This window comes from Phaethon lepturus, unplaced genomic scaffold (genome assembly GCF_000687285.1).
Source record: "Phaethon lepturus isolate BGI_N335 unplaced genomic scaffold, ASM68728v1 scaffold25035, whole genome shotgun sequence".
Classification (NCBI taxonomy): Eukaryota; Metazoa; Chordata; class Aves; order Phaethontiformes; family Phaethontidae; genus Phaethon; species Phaethon lepturus.
The window spans coordinates 1-19,511 of record NW_010541572.1 but is presented as its reverse complement, the minus strand read 5'-3'; the positions used below and the strand labels follow the sequence as shown (position 1 = coordinate 19,511).

Below are 19,511 nucleotides of genomic sequence, written 5' to 3'. Positions count from 1 at the left end.
GGCCACTTTTTTTTTCCAGAATGTGGGAGTGGGCCCACCGTACTGCAGCAGCCTCACTAAGGGAATGGCCTAGAGCAGAGGTCCTCACTGGCCCATGGGTTCAAGGGTATCCCATCATCCTGCTTACAATCCTCCAGCAAAGCCTGGCCTCCTGAATCGCTCCCTGCGGGGCTGGGGGTGCTAGCAGGCAGCAAGGTTCCGTGAGGCTTTTGCTTGTGGTACATGAGTGCTATTCATGGCCACTGCTTGTGCCAGGCCCTGTCTTTGCTGAGGAGAGGGTTTGAAGGCTTCCTAACCCCACACCTGTCCCATTGTGGTAGGGAGCCCCGATGGACACAAAAGTGGAGCGGCACACATCCTGACCCCCATCCCCCACAGCTGCCCCCGTGCCAGCCCCCGTGACTATGGATGAGTGGAAATCCAACCCCGCCGTCAAGCCCCACAAGAAGCGGAGCTGCTACCTCGCCTGGAAGTACAAGCTGATGAACCAGCGTGCGCTGCGGAAGCTGTGCCAGGTGAGTCAGCTGCAGGCCTGTGGTGGATTAGGGAGGATAATCTATAGGGTTTACAAGCTTATGGAGCAGTTGCGTGGGCGGAGGTGGGTCTGCTGGCAGTCCTGAGTGACCTAAAATGCTGGGGAAGCATAACTTCTCCCCCAAAAAGCTGCATCCAGTGGCTTTGTGCCCTTGTGTGGAAGGGTCTGCTGTGCCTCACAGCTCCTTCCAGCTGCAAATGCACCTCCTGAGTGGCTACGGCAGGAGATATAATTATCCAGGTGTCCTTGGGAGGCTTTCAGCTAGAAACCTGACTGATTCCTCCTCTCCTGGTTCCAGACCTGTGCCAAGTGCAGCAGGGCTCAGCCTGCAGTGGGAAACCACCCCTGCCCTGTTTGGTTTGCAAATCCAACCTGATATAAGGCACAACAGGTGCACAGAGAAAATAGGGCTGAGTAACGGGATCTCGTGCCCGAGGCAGCTGGTGTCTGCGAAAGCCTCAGGCTTGGTTGCTTGTGCTGTAAAATGGCTAATCCTTGGCGGAGCCAGCATCCTGAGGGGTGTCTGGAGGTATAAGGACAAGAAGGGTTTGGCCCCATGGCAGCGAGCTGCAGAAAAGGGGTTGTTCCTGAGATGAGCAGAGCTCAGTGAAATCTGGCAGTTGGTTTCTGTGGGAGGGAGCCAGGGAGGTTTTTGTGAATGCCTGGGGGGACGAAGGCTCATGACGGCTCCCTGGGGAAGGAGACTGCTCAGTCCTGCATCCCCTGGGATGCTCGGGGCTTGGGAAACAGGCCTGATTATTCAGGCAGGCATTCTCATTGTGCTGGGGGCAATGGGCTAGAGCCTCTCTGCTGTCTTCTCTCTCTTTCATGGCACTGCTGTGGCTTAAAACACAGATGAAAATTGAGCTTAAAATACATAAACTAGAGCTGCAGCTCTGCAGTGGCTGGGCCTCTGTCAGCAGACCTGACTTGAGCCAGCCTTGCTAGACGCAGCTGCTGGCCTGTTTGGTGCTGCCTCATTCGCTCTGGTCACCTGGGCTGTGAGGCTGCTTCCCTGCCTTTCCAGTACTGACCAGTGTCGGGGGTCTGGGCAAGTTGGTAAGGTGGCCTTGCTGCTGGCCACCATGCACGGCCTGCTTCTCGCTGCGAGCCCGAGGCTCTGCTCTTGCCAAATTAAAAGTGCTCTGTGCACAGATCTCGAAAGGTGCTCATACTCCGAAGTCAACAGCAAATCAACAAGACAAAATTGTGTAGTGATGTTTATATTACCATGTTTTCTGCCTGTCCATCTCTTGTGTTATTGCTGTTTTTTATCTTCCTCAGTTACTTCTTGAACCCGTTTAGCTGCTTGGCAGGGATAGCAGCAACATGTAGATATGAGGCAATAGCTGGCCAGGTAGAGGGGGGATCCTTTTAGTGCTTCCCAACAAGGGCAGGCCTGTGCGTGATCTCAACCCCGTATCAGAGAATCAAGTGTCCTAGAGCTGAAAAAGGCACAGATTTTTAGGAAACAAGCTGTTGAAGGGCAAGGGAAGAGTCTCTAAACTATCCAAGACCTGTCTCAACATCAACATCCCCTTGTGCAGGGACCAGGCTATGACCCTCCACCAATCTCTCCCCTCCACTCCCATAGTTGCTGTGACACCTCCATGCTGAGTCTTGGGATGCTCTGGATGTTAGCAGGACCCTGAGCGTGCGTGGCTGGAAGAAACCACCTGGTATGTCCATAGCATGGCTGGGCCAAAGGGCTGTGGAACAAATGTGTCAGCAGCACTTAGCGATCAGATTTGGGCCTCCATGGTGGCTCTGCAGTGAGCTGGATGGTCCCTCCTGGCATGAAGGCTGGTAGGGGAGCCCTGCAGTGGCCTTAGCTTTGAGGGTAAGGGCTGCTTGGGGCTTTGTGTCTTAAATCCAACAGCAAAGCCTTCCCTCACTGCGTGACTGTCCAGGGCAGCTTTTGGGCTCTCTGCTAGAGCTGTTCCTCAGCCCCGGAGCAGGAGCAGGGCCATGGCTGCTGGGCAGGGACTTTGTCCTCGTGCAGAGCCCCGCAGCCACCACATGCTGCTGTCACCTTTCCACCATGGTAAAGCACCTGCGCCCTGGGTTACAAAGCTCCCTGGATCAAGTAAAGACAAATGACTTCAGCTGAGGCCTTGTCTTTCAACTGAGGCCATCCTGCATCCCTAGCCAGCACTACAGCTCTAAGACCATCATCTTGGCCATGGCCAGACATGCTTTTGCAGCTTACACCTGCAGGTGGATCATTTCCCAACATGGGATGTTGGTGGTCCAAGTTTTCCTATGTGGCTCTGTCTCGGAAGAGGTCCTTTTGGCATGGAGTAGTTTCTGCTTTATGCTGGGTCCAAATATCAGGAAAAAGAATGAAGAGAAAAATAAGATGCATTTTAATAAATAGAGGTGCTTGTAGAAATCTTGTAGTCTTTTCTCCTTCCTCTTGGTCTGGGAGCAGCAAGGCCATGGGAAATAGTGATGCTCGTGTCAGGGGTTCCCATGGCCTGCTCCGTAGCCGCTGGGGCTTCCCATAGCCCTCTGTGTCAGCATCCGTGCCGGCAGCCTGTGGCACGGTGCCGTTTCCTGAAATCAGACCTTAGCTTCTTGCCTTTGCCTTGCTTCGGTCACACAGAATCTCCTCTCCCTCTGAATACCCTGGATACATTCTTGAGTAGTGGTGCTGCAGGGGAGACAGAGGTTAAGTTTACTGTGGGAGTTGTAACTTTGAATTAACAAACTCTTTGCATGCAGAGACCCTCAACCTCGACACAATATTTTAGCAGCAATCTGCTCACCAATCCGGAAGCAAGGACACATTGGAAGTGGGTTAATTCTCATGTATCAAGAGTTCAATGCTCTCCAGCTAATGAAAGCACATCACCCTAAAACTTGGTCACCTGTATTTCTTTCTCTCTGCCTTTTCCCAGAAGAAAACACAGGGGAAATGACAGATGCTTATGATCCCTTGCAAGATCTCCTTGGGGTGCCCTGCAGCCTCTGCCAAGGAGATGGCCTGATCTTGGGGCTGTTACTTACAAGTTGGTAACGCAAAGCCTTCTGTATTACAGACAGGTGCTGTCCTCTTCCTGCTTGTGACTGTAATTGTGAACATCAAGCTTATCTTGGACACTAGGAGAGCTGCTTATGAGGAAGAAGAGGAGTCTGCACAGGACTACGGTGAGGGGCAGCATCTTGCTTTTATTTGAAAGCAAGGAAACTGGAGGGAGGGAAGTAATTTCTTTAAGTCAGGGCAAAATTCTGACCAGCCACAGCACAGAAGACAGGTCTGTGCATGTGGGTTTAATAAAAGTGAATAGAAAAGGTTGTTCCCATTCCTGGTCTGTCTACAAAAGGCTTCAGCACATTTGACTGCAGAGGTCTATGTGGGGATAGCTGGGGCCAGACCTGTTGCCATTTTGGATTTCCCTTACCTGCCGTCCCCATAGATTCCGACCCATGGCTTTGTGGTCTGGGATACCTGGTAGTCATGACCTCCTGGAGGCTTGACTGGGCTAGCACCAAGCAACGACAAGCCAGGGGTGCCTTGATTGGTTGATACTGAGCATTTCTTCCCTGTAGATGATGAGATGCTGAATGTGGAGGTTCCTAGGCACCCTGTCAGCAACAAGAAGGTCTTGGATGTTGAGGTGTACTCCAGCCGGTCGAAGGTCTATGTGGCTGTGGATGGGACAACAGTAAGTGACGAGTGCTGACTGTCCCTGTGGGCGGAGGATGGGTGGAGCTGAATGGGTGAAGCCTCAGGGCAGCGGATGGTGAGGACACTTTTGTATCTGTCAGGAAGAAGGTCAGGAGTGGAGCCCCGTCCTGCCGACAGGACTGTGGAGGTGGTGTCCCACATTGTTTTCTACTCTGGCATCCATCACTGCCATGAGCAAAGCCAAAATGACACAGAGGAGAGACTTGCCCCTTGTCTGGGAGCTCTGCTGTGCTGAATGGGCAGGGAATAAGAGGTCTTGGCATATGGTTCTCATCGATTCTCTACTCGCAGGTCCTGGAAGATGAGGCTCGGGAGCAGGGAAGAGGGATCCACGTCATTGTCTTAAATCAAGCTACGGTAAAGCATCCCAATGTGTCTGCATTTGTCTTTCTTACTGGGCAGTGTTTGTCCTTGCTCTTTAACTATTGGGTGCATGAGGCAAAGGGCAGCCAGGAGAGAAGTCCCCAATTGCTTGTCTGCCTGTAGTATCCAGAGCACAACATGGTCACCCAGAGGGTCCCTGCAGCGTTTCTCATGTGCTTACCTAGCTGTCCTTGGAGAGCAGGCAGGAGAGTAGTTGTGAGGTTGAGTAATGCTGTCCCATGGACCTCGGTGCGCTTCATGTCAGTGCGTGAAGGCCCAAGGGCTGAATTTGCCTGGGGACTAACTCCCTGGCATACCAGAAAGGTAACTCATCGTGTTGCTCAGGGACTGAGGCTTCCTGGACAGATTTCCATAATTCTGCATGTCCTGGCTGCTGTCAGATGCATCTGACGTTTGAATACCAACAGGGTCACGTGATGGCCAAGAGGGTCTTTGACACTTATTCTCCCCATGAAGATGAAGCCATGGTACTTTTCCTCAACATGATTGCCCGGGGCCGGATCCTGATCTTCACCATTAAGGTATGTGACCTTAGTGTGAAAAGAAAAAGTCACCTTGAGTCAGGATACCCTAAACCTCATCTGGGCAGTTGCCTGCTGAATGTCATCAGGCATGCCCAGGGCTAAATGCCATATCCCCACTGGGCTATGCCTCCCTGGCTGGATCACCTCCCTTGTCCTCTTGCTCCCCCTTGTTACTACAGATACTGCTGTGAGCCCAGCAAGGCAGGAGAGAAAAAATCAGATATGTCAGAGCCTGCAGCAATAAACAAGAGATTAGGTGGAGAATGGACATGAGGAAATATAAGGATGCTGTGGGACCCTTTTTGGTCCCAGCCAGGCTTAGGCAAGGGGGTCAATGTGGACTGTGCTGGCTCTAGGCTGCTGTGTGACCAGCACTGTGGTTCTTCAAGGTTTTGGGTTTAGCTGTGTGAAGTGTTGCTGAACACATGGCCCTGCTTGAGAACAATTTGGTCTCAAAGAAACAGGAGTCTGTGACTCCTCTAACCATCCTGTGGGTCATGATGAAGCCACCAGCAGGTTTAGTGGCACAGAGACCTTAGGAAACCTGCTTTTGGAGGTTTCTGGCTCACCTGGTTCAAGGGTAGGAGTGGTCACTGTACTTCTTTGGTATTGATGGGAGACTTTTCTTGACTATCTCTGGAGCCAGACCTCAGCTGCACGGTTGTGTTTTGTTCCAGGATGAAGGCTCCTTTCACCTCAAGGACACAGCTAAGAATGTCCTGAAAAGTCTGGGGAGCCAAGTTGCACCGTTCCTGAGCTGGAGAGACATGTGGACATTTGTGGGGAAGAAGGGAGGTGAGTCTAGCACAGGCCAGGAGAGGGTTCATGGCTTTATTTTGGGGAAGAAGCCAGGTGAAGACAAACCCAGCCTATCCCCAACACGCTGTATGAGCAGGGAACAAGTCAAAGAAAGCGGCAACACCATTCCTGGGGACAAGGGAGGAGAGGGAGGCAAAGCATGTCCCTTGCTCTGGTGAGCTGCTGCCACTCTGAGCTACAGCCCCTGGTCATGCCTTGACACAACAGGGATGGGCCCTTCCAGACAGTCCTGACCCTGTGTCCCTGCTCCAGGGGAAGTATACGGGGAGAAGCATGCCAAGTCACCTGCCCTCTCAACATGGGGTGACCCCGTACTGCTGAAGACAGAAGTTCATCTGACATCTGTGGAAGGTGGGAAGTAAGATCTGCTCTGTGGTGCCAGGTATCTCTGGGAGATGTCTGTCTGCTGCTCTTGGTGTTTTTGATTCAATGCTGTGGGTCTGTTAGCAACATCCCAGGATGGATTTAAGGCTGCTTGAGATGGGGATGGTAACTCTTAAAATGGGGCCAGCTTCCTTTATTCCTGCTTCCATTGCAATTCCAGGCATGGTTGTTGTGAAAGGTGAGGATGGGGAAGCAGGGACATGGTCTGGCCATTTGTCACCTCTCCAAACCAGGCCTGGTCCAGTCTTTTCTGACTGTTGGCCTTGAACATGGCCCATTGCTGCTCAGAGAGGCCATATGATGGGGTTGGCTTCTGAATGGCTCCTGTGGTTATATCCTTCATCCAGAGGTGTTGCTTGTTCATAGTAATAAGGACTGGCTTGGTCATGACTGAACCCAGGGAGAACTGTCTGTGTGGCAGTGCAGACTGGAGCTCACAAGACGAAGCCATGGGCATGAGCAGTCTGTTTTTTTCCTCCTTGATGCCTCCAGATGCTGGGAGCTGACCCGCCGCCGGAAGAGGTTCTGCAGCAAAGTAGAAGGTTATGGTAGCGTCTGCAGCTGCAAAGACCCCACACCCATTGAGTTCAACCCTGATCCTGTGAGTGCAGGGGCAGAGTATTCAGGGAGGGCTCTAGGAGAGAAGTCTGGGCTGGACCAGGTGTGTTGGCAGCTCAGATGCAGAGCCTTGTCTTTAAGCACCAGCTGAATGGTGAAAACTGCCCATGGGCAAGCTCTCAACCCCAGCAAATGTAAGGTGGATACACATGGTCAGGTCATGCTGGAGAAAGGGAGTTCCCTTGCCCTACATCTGCCCTGAGCTGCCAGGTTACCATGGCTCTAGGGACCTCAGCATGAGCAGCAGAGGGAGTACATTTAGAGACAGAACAGCTATGATGGCCTTTGGGCTGTCCTTGGCACAGTGCTGAACAGTTTGGACAAAGATCTCCAGGTGGATGCAAGTTTGGATTTGGGAGCTGGGTCTGAGGTGGGATGAAGGAGGGAAGCTGGCAGGGTCTCCAGCAGTGCTGAGTGGAGTCCTGGTGGTCGGTGTAGGACTATGCAGCTGTGCTGTTTAACCGTGGGACTGATCCTTACCCCTTGGATCCTTTCTATGCTCTCAGGCATAGAATCATAGAACTGTTTAGGTTGGCACAGCCTCCCCCAGCCCCACTCACACACATTTTACTCTTCCAGCTCAAGGACAATAAAGTCTTCGATGTGCCTGTAGCTGTTATTGCAGGGAACCGCCCCAACTACCTGTACAGGTAAGCACTTCCAGGGGTCACGGCTTCTCTGCTTTGTGCTACAAGACCAGACATGGCCCAAGCCCTCCCCTTCGTCCTGCTGGCAGGATCCAGCCTCCTCCTGGGGTTGCATGAGCAACATGAGCAGACCTGCTTGGACAGATCCCAGGGTCCTTGGCCATGGGAAAGAGAAGAGCCCAAGGGCAGTAGGTCCTGTTCCTTTACCATGCACCCTTTCACCCACCCCAAGGGATCCATACCCCTCTGCTGAGTGGCCTGGGCCCACTGGGGCTGTGCGCTCAGGTCCCTTGATCTCTCCTCAGGATGCTGCGGTCCTTGCTGTCAGCTCAGGGCGTCAGTCCGCAGATGATCACAGTCTTCATCGATGGGTACTACGAGGTGAGAGCACTCTCAGGCCCCTGTAGCCAGGTCCTTGGTCCCCCAGCCAACAGTATGTGGTGCTGGCCTAGCCCTTTTGGGGTGGCAGACTATAAGCCACTTCACCCTTCCTCCTGCTGTGGGTCATACTGCTCCTCGCCCACTCCTATGCAAAGTCAGTCAGCTTAGCCAAGCCATGGGTGAGGATAAAGCTGCCTTGGCCTTTCCCAAAGACCAGATTTTACATCCCCATGTCGGAAAAAGGCTGGTATGCGGGAATGAGGTGGTCATGCTGGGCTGTCCCCATCCCCCTTTCATGTTTGACAAGTATAGCCAGCCTGGGTGTGACACTGCCTGTCCAGCTCCCTTGCATGAAGCAGAACGAACCAGTCCAGCTGTGCCTGTCCAGCTTCACTCTCAGTAAGGCGTGAAGAATCCCAAAACGATCTGTTTTCACAAGGCTTACGAAAGCTGTGACCAGGTAGAGGAGAGCTGGCCCTTTAGAGTGCAAAGACCTTCCCGTCAGCAAAACCTTACAAAGCCCTAGAGGATCCCACTGCGAGCCCTGGCTTTCTGGCAGGGGGATGTGCTTTGGGATAGGCCTTTGGCATCCTAAGTAGGTCTCAGGAGCTTTCTAGCCCTCATCTGTGCAGTTGCCCATGAGCTATTGTCTGGTTGTCTTGTGATGGAGGTGGGGAAGGGAACAGGCTCATTCCCTTGCAGACCTCTCCCACCACTGTCAGATTGTGGGGCTGGCGGAGCTGGTTTGTTTATGCAGGCTCTTACTGCAGCACATCAGAGTGGTTAAAGATAGCAGCATCCATTGCCATGGCAACTGGAGCAGCATCCCTCAACTATGAGGGGGCAGCCTGGATGCTCATGCTGCCATGGTGGATCCCAGGGAAAGGGGGAACTGTTGGTGCAATGGGAACTCCTTCTCTCTTTTGTGGCTAGGAGGTGGGATGGACAGTAAGGGGATGGAGAAGGCTTTGGTGGGGCCTTCTTCAGGCAGAGATATGTCCCAAATATGGGTTACTTCTGATCCCAGTGCTTACTCAGAGAGGTCTCTTTCTTGGAAACTGTGAGAGAAAATGGAGTTGCTTGTGTTCTTGACATTAAGCAGCTAGTAAGTGTTCCTGGCTATACCTGTTTTCCTTCTGCGCTGCCCATGGAGGACTGAGGATTTGCGCTTCTCGGATATTCTGGATTCAACTTTGGGTCTGCAAACTAGCGGGGCTAACAGAAACTTATGATGATACTTAAGGGCTGAAGGGCCAAGAGGGTTTGGTGAGTTCCTTGCTGCGGGATCTACAGCACAGCATCCTTTTGAGCCTCACCTGCCCCAAGAGGATAGCCACATGCAGGGGATCCCACAGTCATATTCTTGTTGTCCCAGGGAGCTCACACTGTCAGAGTGTGGGGAGAATGTATCCAGACTGACACATTTGATGACCTTTGTACCTCTCCATTGCAGGAGCCAATGGATGTCGTGGAGCTGTTTGGCCTCTCAGGAATCCAGCACACTCCCATTAGCATTAAAAATGCCAGAGTTTCCCAGGTGAGAGACCTTTCCCAAACCTGGGAGACTTATTTCCTGGGATAGCATTCGAGGGAGGCAGGCTTAGCCCCACATCTGTGCCAAGCTGCCCTTCCCTGTGGTCCAGGGGTTGATGCTAACACAGGCAACAATCTGTCTTTTGTAGCACTACAAAGCCAGTCTGACCGCAACCTTCAACCTGTTCCCGGTGAGTGAGACCTCTGCCTGCGCCCTGCCTAGCTGCTTGCCTGTGGGAGCAAGACAGCACAGGGTTTCCCTGGGAGAGCAGCATCTTTCACCCCCATCTCATGGGAGCCGGAATTGATCCTGTGGGGCAGGGAACAGCACAGGCAGGGGATGCTGCTTGGTGTCTCTGCTCTGTCCTACTCCTATCCTTCTGACATCTCTCCTTGTCCTACAGGATGCTAAATTTGCTGTGGTTCTGGAGGAAGACCTTGACATTTCGGTTGACTTCTTCAGGTAAAGCTGTGGGTCCCTGAGCTCCTGTTTGGGTGAGGCATTTCCTAGAAGCTCTCTGGCTACTCAGGAGAGGCCAGATCCCTGCCATGCTGTAGCTCACCTAGCCAAGGCTGAACAATCCCCAGGCAACAGCCATAACTGAGCTCTGCCTGCAGAGAGTCTTGAGTCCACTGTCCTGGCACTCAGTGCAGGGTGACTTTGAGGTCTGGGATCTCTTCCTGGTTTGCTTTCTGGCGACACTGATTCTGAGCACATGTGGTTAGAACTGCCCCATGGCAAGAGGGCAGGGACAGCATCTACTGGGGCTCCAGTTCTTTGGTAAGGAGGAGGGACTCTGATGGAGCAGGAGACAATATTGTCCCCTCCCCATGGTGAGACGCAGCTTAGCTTGTGTGGGTGCTCCTCCCCTGATCTGACACCAACATCAGCCATCTCAGACCAAGAGATGATTTAGACAGTCCCAGAGTTGGGAATGGCTTGTCCCTTTGTGGAGAATTTGCCTTGGTTTGCCTGGGGGGAAGGGTATTTGACCAGGGACCGAACAACTCTTTCCTCAGCTTTCTGAGCCAGTCAATACACCTTTTGGAGGAGGATGAGAGCTTGTACTGCATCTCAGCTTGGAATGACCAGGTAGGTCAGGGAGGATGGTGGAGTAGGGGACACCTCTGCCCTGTGTTGTTCCCATGTGAGGCTGGGGTCCGAGTTCTGTCTGTAAAGTGGGGTGGCCCCCCGTCATCATCCTAGGTGGGTCTGTTTCCTCACCCCTGAACTGTTCGGAAGCACCCCTGCAAATCACCATCCTGTCTCTGCTGCATGCTTCCCAGGGACTGTCCCCTGCTCCCCATGCTGGGAGTCTCCATGGAGCAAGATGCCTCCTGTTTTGGCAGGGTAGGGGTGCATTCCGGATGCTGAATGCTCCCTTTAACGTTGCAGGGCTATGAGCACACGGCTGAGGACCCCTCGCTCCTGTACCGCGTGGAGACCATGCCAGGCCTGGGCTGGGTGCTACGGAAGAGCCTGTACAAGGATGAGCTGGAGCCAAAGTGGCCAACCCCTGAGAAGGTGAGTACCATAGGGGGGACCCTGTCTTCTGCACCCCCATCTCTGCCCATCAGCAATCCATGATCATCACTCAGTCCCTGTGGGTACAGCTCTTGGAGGAGCCCTGGCTTCCACTGGGAAGGATGTCCAAGCAGAATGGATTTGGGACAGGCAGTAACCTGAGGACCACATAACCAGCCACAGAGCTGGCTGGAGCAGCCCAGGCAGGCTAGGGCCAAAGGGGCTAGAGCTGGTGTGGGTGGCCAGAAAGGTCCCTGGATGGCCACGTTACTAAATCATGTTCCTAAGCTTGAGTGTGAGTGGAAGTTTCCCCTCCCCAGCTCTGGGACTGGGACATGTGGATGCGGATGCCCGAGCAGCGGAAGGGCCGGGAGTGCATCATCCCTGACATCTCACGCTCCTACCACTTTGGCATCGTGGGGCTCAACATGAACGGCTACTTTCACGTGAGTGACCTCCCTCAGCCCCCAAGTCCCATCCTGGTGCTGAGCTCTGACTCAGGCCACCTTTCCAGGTAGGGGGGGATGCTTGCAAGTACTGCTGACTCCTGACTGAACCCCATTTTCCTTCCCCCCTCTCTTCCCTCTCCCTCCCAGGAAGCCTATTTCAAGAAGCACAAGTTCAACACTGTTCCGAATGTCCAGCTTAAAAATGTGGAGAGGTGAGTGCTAGTCAGAATGAGATCTGGATGAAACAGTTGCTTGACCTGGCCCTTGTCCCCGTGTGCTGGGGATGTCTCCCTCCCTTCAGGAACAACAGCCATAACCTCCAGCCCTGGCACACTGGCCTGCGCTGGGGAATCTTTGCAGTGGTTTTTGTGAGGTTGGGTTCAGCTACCCTGTGCTTCCGGTGGACGTGTTGAAGGGTCACGTTTTTGATGCCCCATCATCCAGGATATGCAGCAGTCCCTGCTCTCCATTCATTGGCTCCAGCCTGCCTTTTTGTATTACACTGGGACAATCTTAAGTTTGGATGATCTTGGGATGATCCCTGCTTATCAGTCTGACTCTGCCCTGATCTCTGTGCTCTCTCCTCCTCCCAACAGCTTGAGGAAGGATGCCTACGAGACTGAAATTCATCGGCTCCTGGGGTGAGTGCCTGCAGGGATGTTGGGAGACCACAGGGCATGCTGGGTGAACCAACCAGGATGGAAGAAAGGGCGGAGGTGGCCCTGGCAGCCCCAGCCACCGCTTGCCTGTCTGAAGTACCCTGCAGTGAGAACAGGGAGGAGGTGAGGTCCCCTCTCACTCCCTGTTCTGTTTCCACAGTGAGGCTGAGGTCTTGGACCACAGCAAGAATCCCTGTGAGGACTCCTTTGTGCCTGACACTGAGGGCAGGGTGTACGTCATGTTCATCAGGATGGAGCAGGAAGCAGATTTTACCACCTGGACTCAGCTTGCCAAGGTGAGGCCCCTGACATGGCCCATCCTCACCCCTGCACTGATCTCGGCGTAGCTGAGAAATACTTCGCTGCTGTTCTTGGGTTTGTCTGTGGCCTGGGACGCAGCTCAGCAAATGGATTCTTGCTGCCTTTGTGTGGTATTTAAGCTCTTGGTGTTTACAGAAGACACTGGGTCGTCCAGGGCAGATGCTTGGTTCAGTGGAGATAAGTCTTAGGAGCTCCCTGTGTGGGAACGCGGGGACTGAACTTGTCTGGATGATTCCATCACTTGCATGGAGGCGACGGTCAAACCCCCTGTCCTGAGGCAGGGATGGGAATGGGTTCCCCCTCTTCTCTCACTGGTGGTGGCTGGAGGGGTGCTATCTCCTCTCTGCTCTGTCTCGGTGAGGGACAGGGCTGGTAGCTTTTCCCTTGCCAGGGGACACCTGGCCCTGGTGTCCACAGGCTCTGATGTCTCTTCCTCCCTCCCCACCATCCTAGTGCCTCCATATCTGGGACCTGGATGTCCGCGGGAACCACAAGGGGCTATGGCGGCTTTTCCGCAAGAAAAACCACTTCCTCGTGGTGGGGGTCCCTGCCTCCCCCTACTCGTGAGTATCAGGGGCACAGCAACCTGGGTAATCCCCCCATCCTCCTGGCACTGTCCCCTGCCCCCAGGGCACTGCATCATCCACTTCTATCCTGGCCCAATCCAGGGGCTTACCACCCCTCATTGTGGTGGGAGGGGGGACAGGATACATGCCCAGGGCAGGAGGATGTCCCAGGGGAAAGGAGATCACACCAGGGAGGCAGCCAGTGCTGTTGGGAGTTGGGGTCCTGAGGGAGACAGTCGCCACCCCTGCCTGCTCCCATCCAGCCTCCTCACCTGCAGGTCCAAGAAGCCCTCATCGGTGACGCCGATCTACATGGAGCCCCCGGCCAAGGAGGAGGGGGCGGTGGCAGTGCCAGCAGTTGCTGCAGCAGAGCAGACATGAGAGGGACAGCTGGGAAGCGAGGGGGACTGGGAGAAGATGGAGACCTCCACGGTACAGAGATAGAGTTGGCAGCAGCTCTCAGAGGCTGGTGACTGGACATGGACTCCCATTTCAGGCTGCAAAATGAGACCTCAGGCTCCCTACAGCCCCTATTGTGGTCTCCCTCTCCCTCGCATGGGACAGGGTCCTTCCCATCCCAGGAACTTTTGGGGTTTTTTTAACACAGACTCTTTACTAACGCTGCTCCCATTGCCCCCTGGCTGGGCAAGGCTGGAGGAAGGACATGCTCAGCTGGGGACTAGAGGGGCCTCAAGAAACACCTCTGCTTTCCTTTTGAGTCCCCAAGTCCTGAGAAGGCAGCATGCTCATGTGCAAGTGCTGCAGCCTACCAGCTGGGTGTTATTTATTAACTCTGGCCTGTCTGGCTCTGTGCTCAGTGGTGAACATGGTGGTGAAGAGGGGATCTTCCACCATCTCTTCTGTCTCCTGCACAACGGATGCACCTTGAAGACTGTATGCTGGGTTGGACATCTCCCCACGTGCAGGCTTCACTTCTTGGGCTGCAGTGACTGGTGCAGCCCAGCTCATAGGCAAAAAGGAACGCTGAAGAGGAGCTGGACTTGCTGTGGACGTGTAGGGGACACCCTATACCCAGCATGAGAGTGGTCAGGTGCCCCTTTCCTTTCCCTGCAGTTCTGGGAGCTGGATATGACTGTAGATGGAAGTGGACCTGGCTGTGTGCTGTGGCTCAGACCGTCCTCACCCCCCTTCTCTGTGGCACGTAGTCCTGCCCCCCTGAGTTGTGCAAGAGGGGGTGAAAGTGCCTTGCAGAGTGAGATGGGAGCAGCCAGCAGGCATCCCTCCAGCTGCAGGGGCAGGATGGACCAGGGTCCTCTGGTGTGAGAGATGCTGCGCTCTGGCATGGTCCTTGCCTGTGGTGCTGTACCCTGTCTCCCTCCTCCCTGGCCAGGTACCCCCGGCTCTTGCTAAAGGCAGAGGCGGTTTTTTCTTCTGAATCCCCACCCTTACCATGGTACACTGCTAGCAGGAAAGCTGTGAGCTGAGCCAGGGTGGGCAGCCTGGCTCTCCTGCTGCAGTACACCCCTCATGGAGAGGGAGGGGGTCCCTATCCCCCCCTCCTATGCTTTAGGAAGGACCCCAGGGCCCCCTCCTGCCCCTGCCACTTGGTACTAATATCACTCCCCCGACAGGGGCAGTCCTGGTCCCTTGCTCAGTGCACTTCCCTGTTTCATCCATGCAGCGAGAGATCCATTCTCTGCCCAGGTCCCCCAGCCTTGAGCAGGGATGCTATGCTCTGGCTTGCCCTTGGGAGGAGGATTTGCTGCTCAGTCCTTCCCCTTCATGTTCTCACTGTGAACTGAGCGTCAAGTTCTACACTACACTAACTTATTTATTTATTGCTTGTGGGAAGGGGAGGATAGTGGGAAAGCAGCATGGAAAGCTGGCAGCCCCCAGCCTGTGTGGAGGCACTCATCGGAGGTTTGTCTCTTGGCCCCCTGACTCCATCCTCTGTTCCCCTCCTTCCTCCCTTGCCTGGCATAGGAATGAATAGCTGTGAACTGGGGAAATCTGCTCCTCTTTGCCCAAAATGAGCCCTGTGTGGACACAGCGCAGCTCTAGTATGGCCACAGGGCCTCTGACCCTCGTGGACCCTTGCATGCCTGTCCTAGTAGCAGGGATGGAATGGATGCAGGAGGGGAACAAGAAGGTGCAGGGTGGCACCCTTGAGTGCAGTACAAGGCTTGGGTCCCATCCTGCCTTCCTCTGCCACCCCCAGTGCTGCCCTTCCCTGCGACTCTGCTCTGGCAGCCAGTGGCAGGTACCCCCTGCCCTGGTCCATGGGGTAAAGCGGGTCCTTTCAGTACGATGGGAAAGGGACTCTGCTTCTTCCTGGGGAAAGCAACTCGGTCCCCATAGCCTGCTTTGGAAAAACTGCCACGGCTTTCCACTGTGATGCCCTTTCTTTGGCATCTCCGTTCCCAAGGCCCTTTTCCCTTCTCCCTGAAACTAGATGCCCCTCCTTTTCCTTCTTCCCTGGCAGGCTCAGGCTTGGCTTCTTCCTAGCTCCTCCTGGGCCTGGGGAAGGTGGTCCTAGGGCTAGGGAATGGCTAAATGCAAGCTCCCCTCTCTGCTGCCCACCCTGCAGTGACCAGGGACCTGTGGCTCTTGGCGACAGCAGGACTTGACCGGTGGGCTTCAAGCTTCCTCCTTGCTGGGCCCACCGGATGCTGTTCTCTGTCCCTCCCCATTCCTCCAGCAAGGCTCCGGTGTGGTGGCCGTGGTAGGGCTGGGTGCGTGGGCAGCCCCAGGGTCTGCCGCTTTCGGAATCGGATTATTTTTTCAAGAGTAAACATTGCAAAGCTGTTGAGCCTCGTGTCTTTCATGGCTGGCTTTGTGCATGGCCTAGGGCTGGCCACCCGCCTGGAAAGGACAGTCCCCTGTCCTCTGTGGTGTCTCTGCCCTGGGCTAACAGTGGCCCCGGGCCCCTGCCCTGTGGCTCCTGTGCCAGCAGAGGTCCTCCGTGCCGTGCCAGGCGGTGCTGGAGGGGCTGGCGCAGGTTTGTGAGCTGTTTCCTTCTCAAACTTTATCACCTTTATCTTCAGTAACCGAGGGAAACTCTGACCTGCTGCCTGGGGCCTCTTGCTTGGCGTAACCGGCCCTGGTGCTCCCACCAGCTCCTCCAGCCGCTGTCCCCCGAGAAATACAGACCAGCTTGGTGTGCCCTTGGGGGTCAGCGGGGAGAAGAAGCTGCTCGTCCTGGGGTGGGGGGCAGTGAGCAGCCAGCCCCAGTGCTTGCACCCCACTGTCCATCAGTCTGAGCCCCACAGGGCTGGCCTGCATTTCAGGCCTCTCAGGGGGATTTCGGTTTCTTTCCTTTGAGGGAAAGGGGCTCCTGGAATCAGGACCCCCTGCCCAAGGTTACAGCAGAAGGAAGGAACATCATAGCTGGAGGGGACCAGGCCCTTGCTATCATCCAGCCACAGCTGGAGCTGAGACCTGACAACTTGTGTCATGCCCCAGCAGGGTCAGCTCGCCCTACTCCTGAGCTGTTCAGCCCCTGCCTGGTTGTGGCCAGGCATGGCAAAGCAAAAGCAGGGGCTGTGGGAGGCACCTCTAGCAAAACCCCCTCCCCAGCGCAGCAGCCTTTGCTCCTCCCCGCAGGGGTGGGCATGGGCAGGGGTGAAGCGAAGCCAAGGGAGGAGCCGCCTTGGTCATACGATGAGAAAAAAATAGCTGCAGAGCCTCTGGGCCAGACCCGCCTGGGTGCCTTTTGCAGGAGTTCCAAGAGACTTCTCCAAATTTCTGCCCCCAGGGGCCAGGGAGCCCTGGGAGGGCTGGGGGTGCACCCGTTTCTGGGCCACAGACTGCAGGACCCATTGGGCCCAAAACGAACCTCTGGCGGGAGGGTGTGGCCCACCAGCACGGACCAGCCAGGACCTGCGTCCCGAACCGGCTGCCTCCTGCGCCCCTGCCTGCTCCCTGCAGCCAGGCTGGGCTTCTTCCTTGGTGGCTCCCACCCGCTCTGCCAGGCCAAGCACAGCTTTTGGGGGGGCTTTTCCCCCATCTCCAGGAGCTTTGCTTGGCAGTGCTGGAGCAGGCTCTACCCTCCCGGCAGCCTCCCCATCTGCATCCACCTCCCACCGAGGCCAAACCCTGCGGCGCTAAGCCCCTGCCAGGGCACCGTGGGCAAGGGCAGGATCCGGCCGCTGGTAGGGTCCCACAAGGTGGTGTGGGCTCAGGTTTGAGACCCACCACACCTTGCCCACCTCAAGGGACTGGCGTTTGCAAACTGCTATGTTTATAGGAGCACCCCTCCTGAAACGGCGGGATGATGCCAAAAGCAGGTTAACCCCCTCAAAGGGGAGCGCCTGTGCCAGGCTGGTGGAGCACTTCAGCATGTCCCCTGGGGGTGATGGTGATGTGGAGGTTCGTTGCCTGAAGGAGCTCAGTCCCAGGGATCTTGTTAGGGCAGCCAGGTCACTCCCCATCCCATCCCATTCCTGGGGGTCCTGCTCACCTCCCGCCTCAGCCCACAGGTGCTGGAGCATCCCTGGCTGGCCGGGAGCTGGCCGGGTGACTGGCCCTTTGCCCGCCCTCCCTGGGAAGCCCAACGTGTCGGCTCCCGTGGCTCAGCCCCACGCAGCACCAGCTTTAGCACGTGCTGCCCAAGTGGCTGGTTCCCAGGTCTCGCCCGGCCCCACGCAGCCCCCCCGCAGCCCTGGCTTTGTGCAGCCGTACAAAGGAGAACTTGTCCGGGCTGCTCTGCATCCCAGGAGCTGGCTGATAATTAAACAAAAGCAAAATAGCCTTGGCATGAAACTTGACCTCTCTGGAGGTTGAAGGTGGAAGGAGAATTCTGCATCATTTCTGGTGGTGGTTATTTTATGCATTATGCTTTTTTGGTGGGGATCTCTGTGCCGGGGGAACGGGGAGTCCCCACATTCCAGTGATGGGCTGGGATGTGAGAGACAAGGTTCAGGCTGACCCTTCCCGTGGCGCACTGGTCCCTCTGTGCCCCACAGATGGAGAGCAGCACGCTCCAGCCGGTGTCCTCTGGGAGCAGGACACCTCCAGCACCGTCCTCTGGAATGGAGGAATCTCAGCACTGGAAGGATGCCCGTGCCCAGGGCGTGCTGGCCCTGTCCCCATCCCCGCATGGGAGGAGGGCAGTGACCCTGCGCCCAAGCCACCTTCATCCCAGCTCAAGGAGCTGATCCCAAATTTTCAGCACCCTCTGCTTTATAAAGAGCCCTGCAATGCCGAGGTGCCCAAACCACTCCCAGCAAGGGGCTCTGCTTGGCTTCTCCCCTTGGCCGCAGCCGTGGGGTCCCTCCCCTGTGCCCAGCCCGTCCCCATCCCCTGCTGCGCCTCCCGGCGTGGGGCTGCCACCTCCAGTGCCCACACCCACAAAGCGCGGCGGAGAATTAATCTTCAACTGGGTACCCGGGATTGTTGTTGTGATGGTTATTACGCCGTGTCCTGCCTGCTGCGGCGTTAATGATTAACGCTCCGGGTTCAATGTCAGCTCCTGCCTGCTGCCTTTTGAATAGCCCTTCCATCACCTCCTCTGATATGCCGACAAATAACCGGGGCACGAAGCTGCCCAGAAAGCACCCTTAGGACTGGGTGGGCACCCAGGATGGTTTATCTCTGGGGCAGGGAGGAGGAGGAGAAGGGGAGCCCAGGGAGGAAGGCTGTGCCAGGGAAAGGGTGCATTGCCTCACTTCTTCCCTCGGGCCAGCCCGTGCCCTTCAAGGACGTCCTCTCCTCCCCGATCCGGGAACGTCCTGGCCAGGCTGTTACGGCGAGTGAAGGGAAATCCCCTGCAGCGGGCACTCCTTGGGCAGCTGATGCCGGATGAGTTTGCTTCTGCGTCCCACTCACTCCCTTTATCACCACAAACCCAAAGAGCTGTGATTTCCTCCTCCCACTCATGACAGCCCTGTCCCCCACCAAAGCTAATTCCCAGGAGGGCGGGGGCGGCTCATTTCCTAAAGGGCAGAGCGCTGCCCGCTCCCTGCCAGCGCACACCCCGCCACCACGCAGGGTTTTGCCCGTTGTGCCCGGGGGCAGGCGATGCCGGTGGCGAATGCACCCTGCAAATCTCCTGGGAATTTGGCCTCTGCATGGCACTCGTGGAGGTGGGGCAGCACGTGTACCAGCACCCCACGGGGCTGCCAGCAGGGAAAGGCAGCTCTTCAGGTACCTGCCTTCTCCATATGGCCGGAGGCTCCAGCCCCTCATTTTTCCCACCCTGTGCCCACAGGGATGCTGCCCCACAGGAGGCTGCCGGGTCCACCCCACCCAGCCCACACTCCGGCACACGCACCGGGCTCTTTCTTATTTTCTTTTTTTTTAGCTACGCCTGGATCCATCCCACCCCCCATCCGGGGGGAAATTCCCCCCCGGAGCTCCGAAAGTGGCCGTTTCCCACAGGGAAGAGGTCCAAGGCTGCTGCGGGGGCTGGAATATGGCGGCATCGGGCTGGTCCCCGTCACGTGGGTGCTCGTGGGGCTGCAGCAGATGGGTCGAGGCCAGAAACGCCACACCGCTCCCGGGGGCTCCCGGCGGG

At 55.9% G+C, this 19,511-nt stretch overlaps 1 protein-coding gene across 1 annotated transcript; it reads left to right on the top strand.

Moving 5' to 3' along the window:
• Nucleotides 1-404: 404 nt before the first annotated feature.
• POMGNT1 (protein O-linked mannose N-acetylglucosaminyltransferase 1 (beta 1,2-)) lies at nucleotides 405-13,417 on the top strand. Its single transcript, XM_010287782.1, has 21 exons — nucleotides 405-515; nucleotides 3,577-3,685; nucleotides 4,088-4,203; nucleotides 4,518-4,583; nucleotides 5,018-5,131; nucleotides 5,812-5,929; nucleotides 6,206-6,311; nucleotides 6,830-6,938; nucleotides 7,535-7,605; nucleotides 7,908-7,983; nucleotides 9,437-9,520; nucleotides 9,666-9,707; nucleotides 9,921-9,979; nucleotides 10,537-10,609; nucleotides 10,913-11,041; nucleotides 11,362-11,487; nucleotides 11,638-11,702; nucleotides 12,087-12,131; nucleotides 12,310-12,445; nucleotides 12,924-13,033; nucleotides 13,315-13,417. Exons 1-21 carry the CDS (start codon nucleotides 405-407, stop codon nucleotides 13,415-13,417), a joined length of 1,968 nt encoding a protein of 655 aa, XP_010286084.1.
• The last annotated feature ends 6,094 nt before the right edge of the window (nucleotides 13,418-19,511 follow it).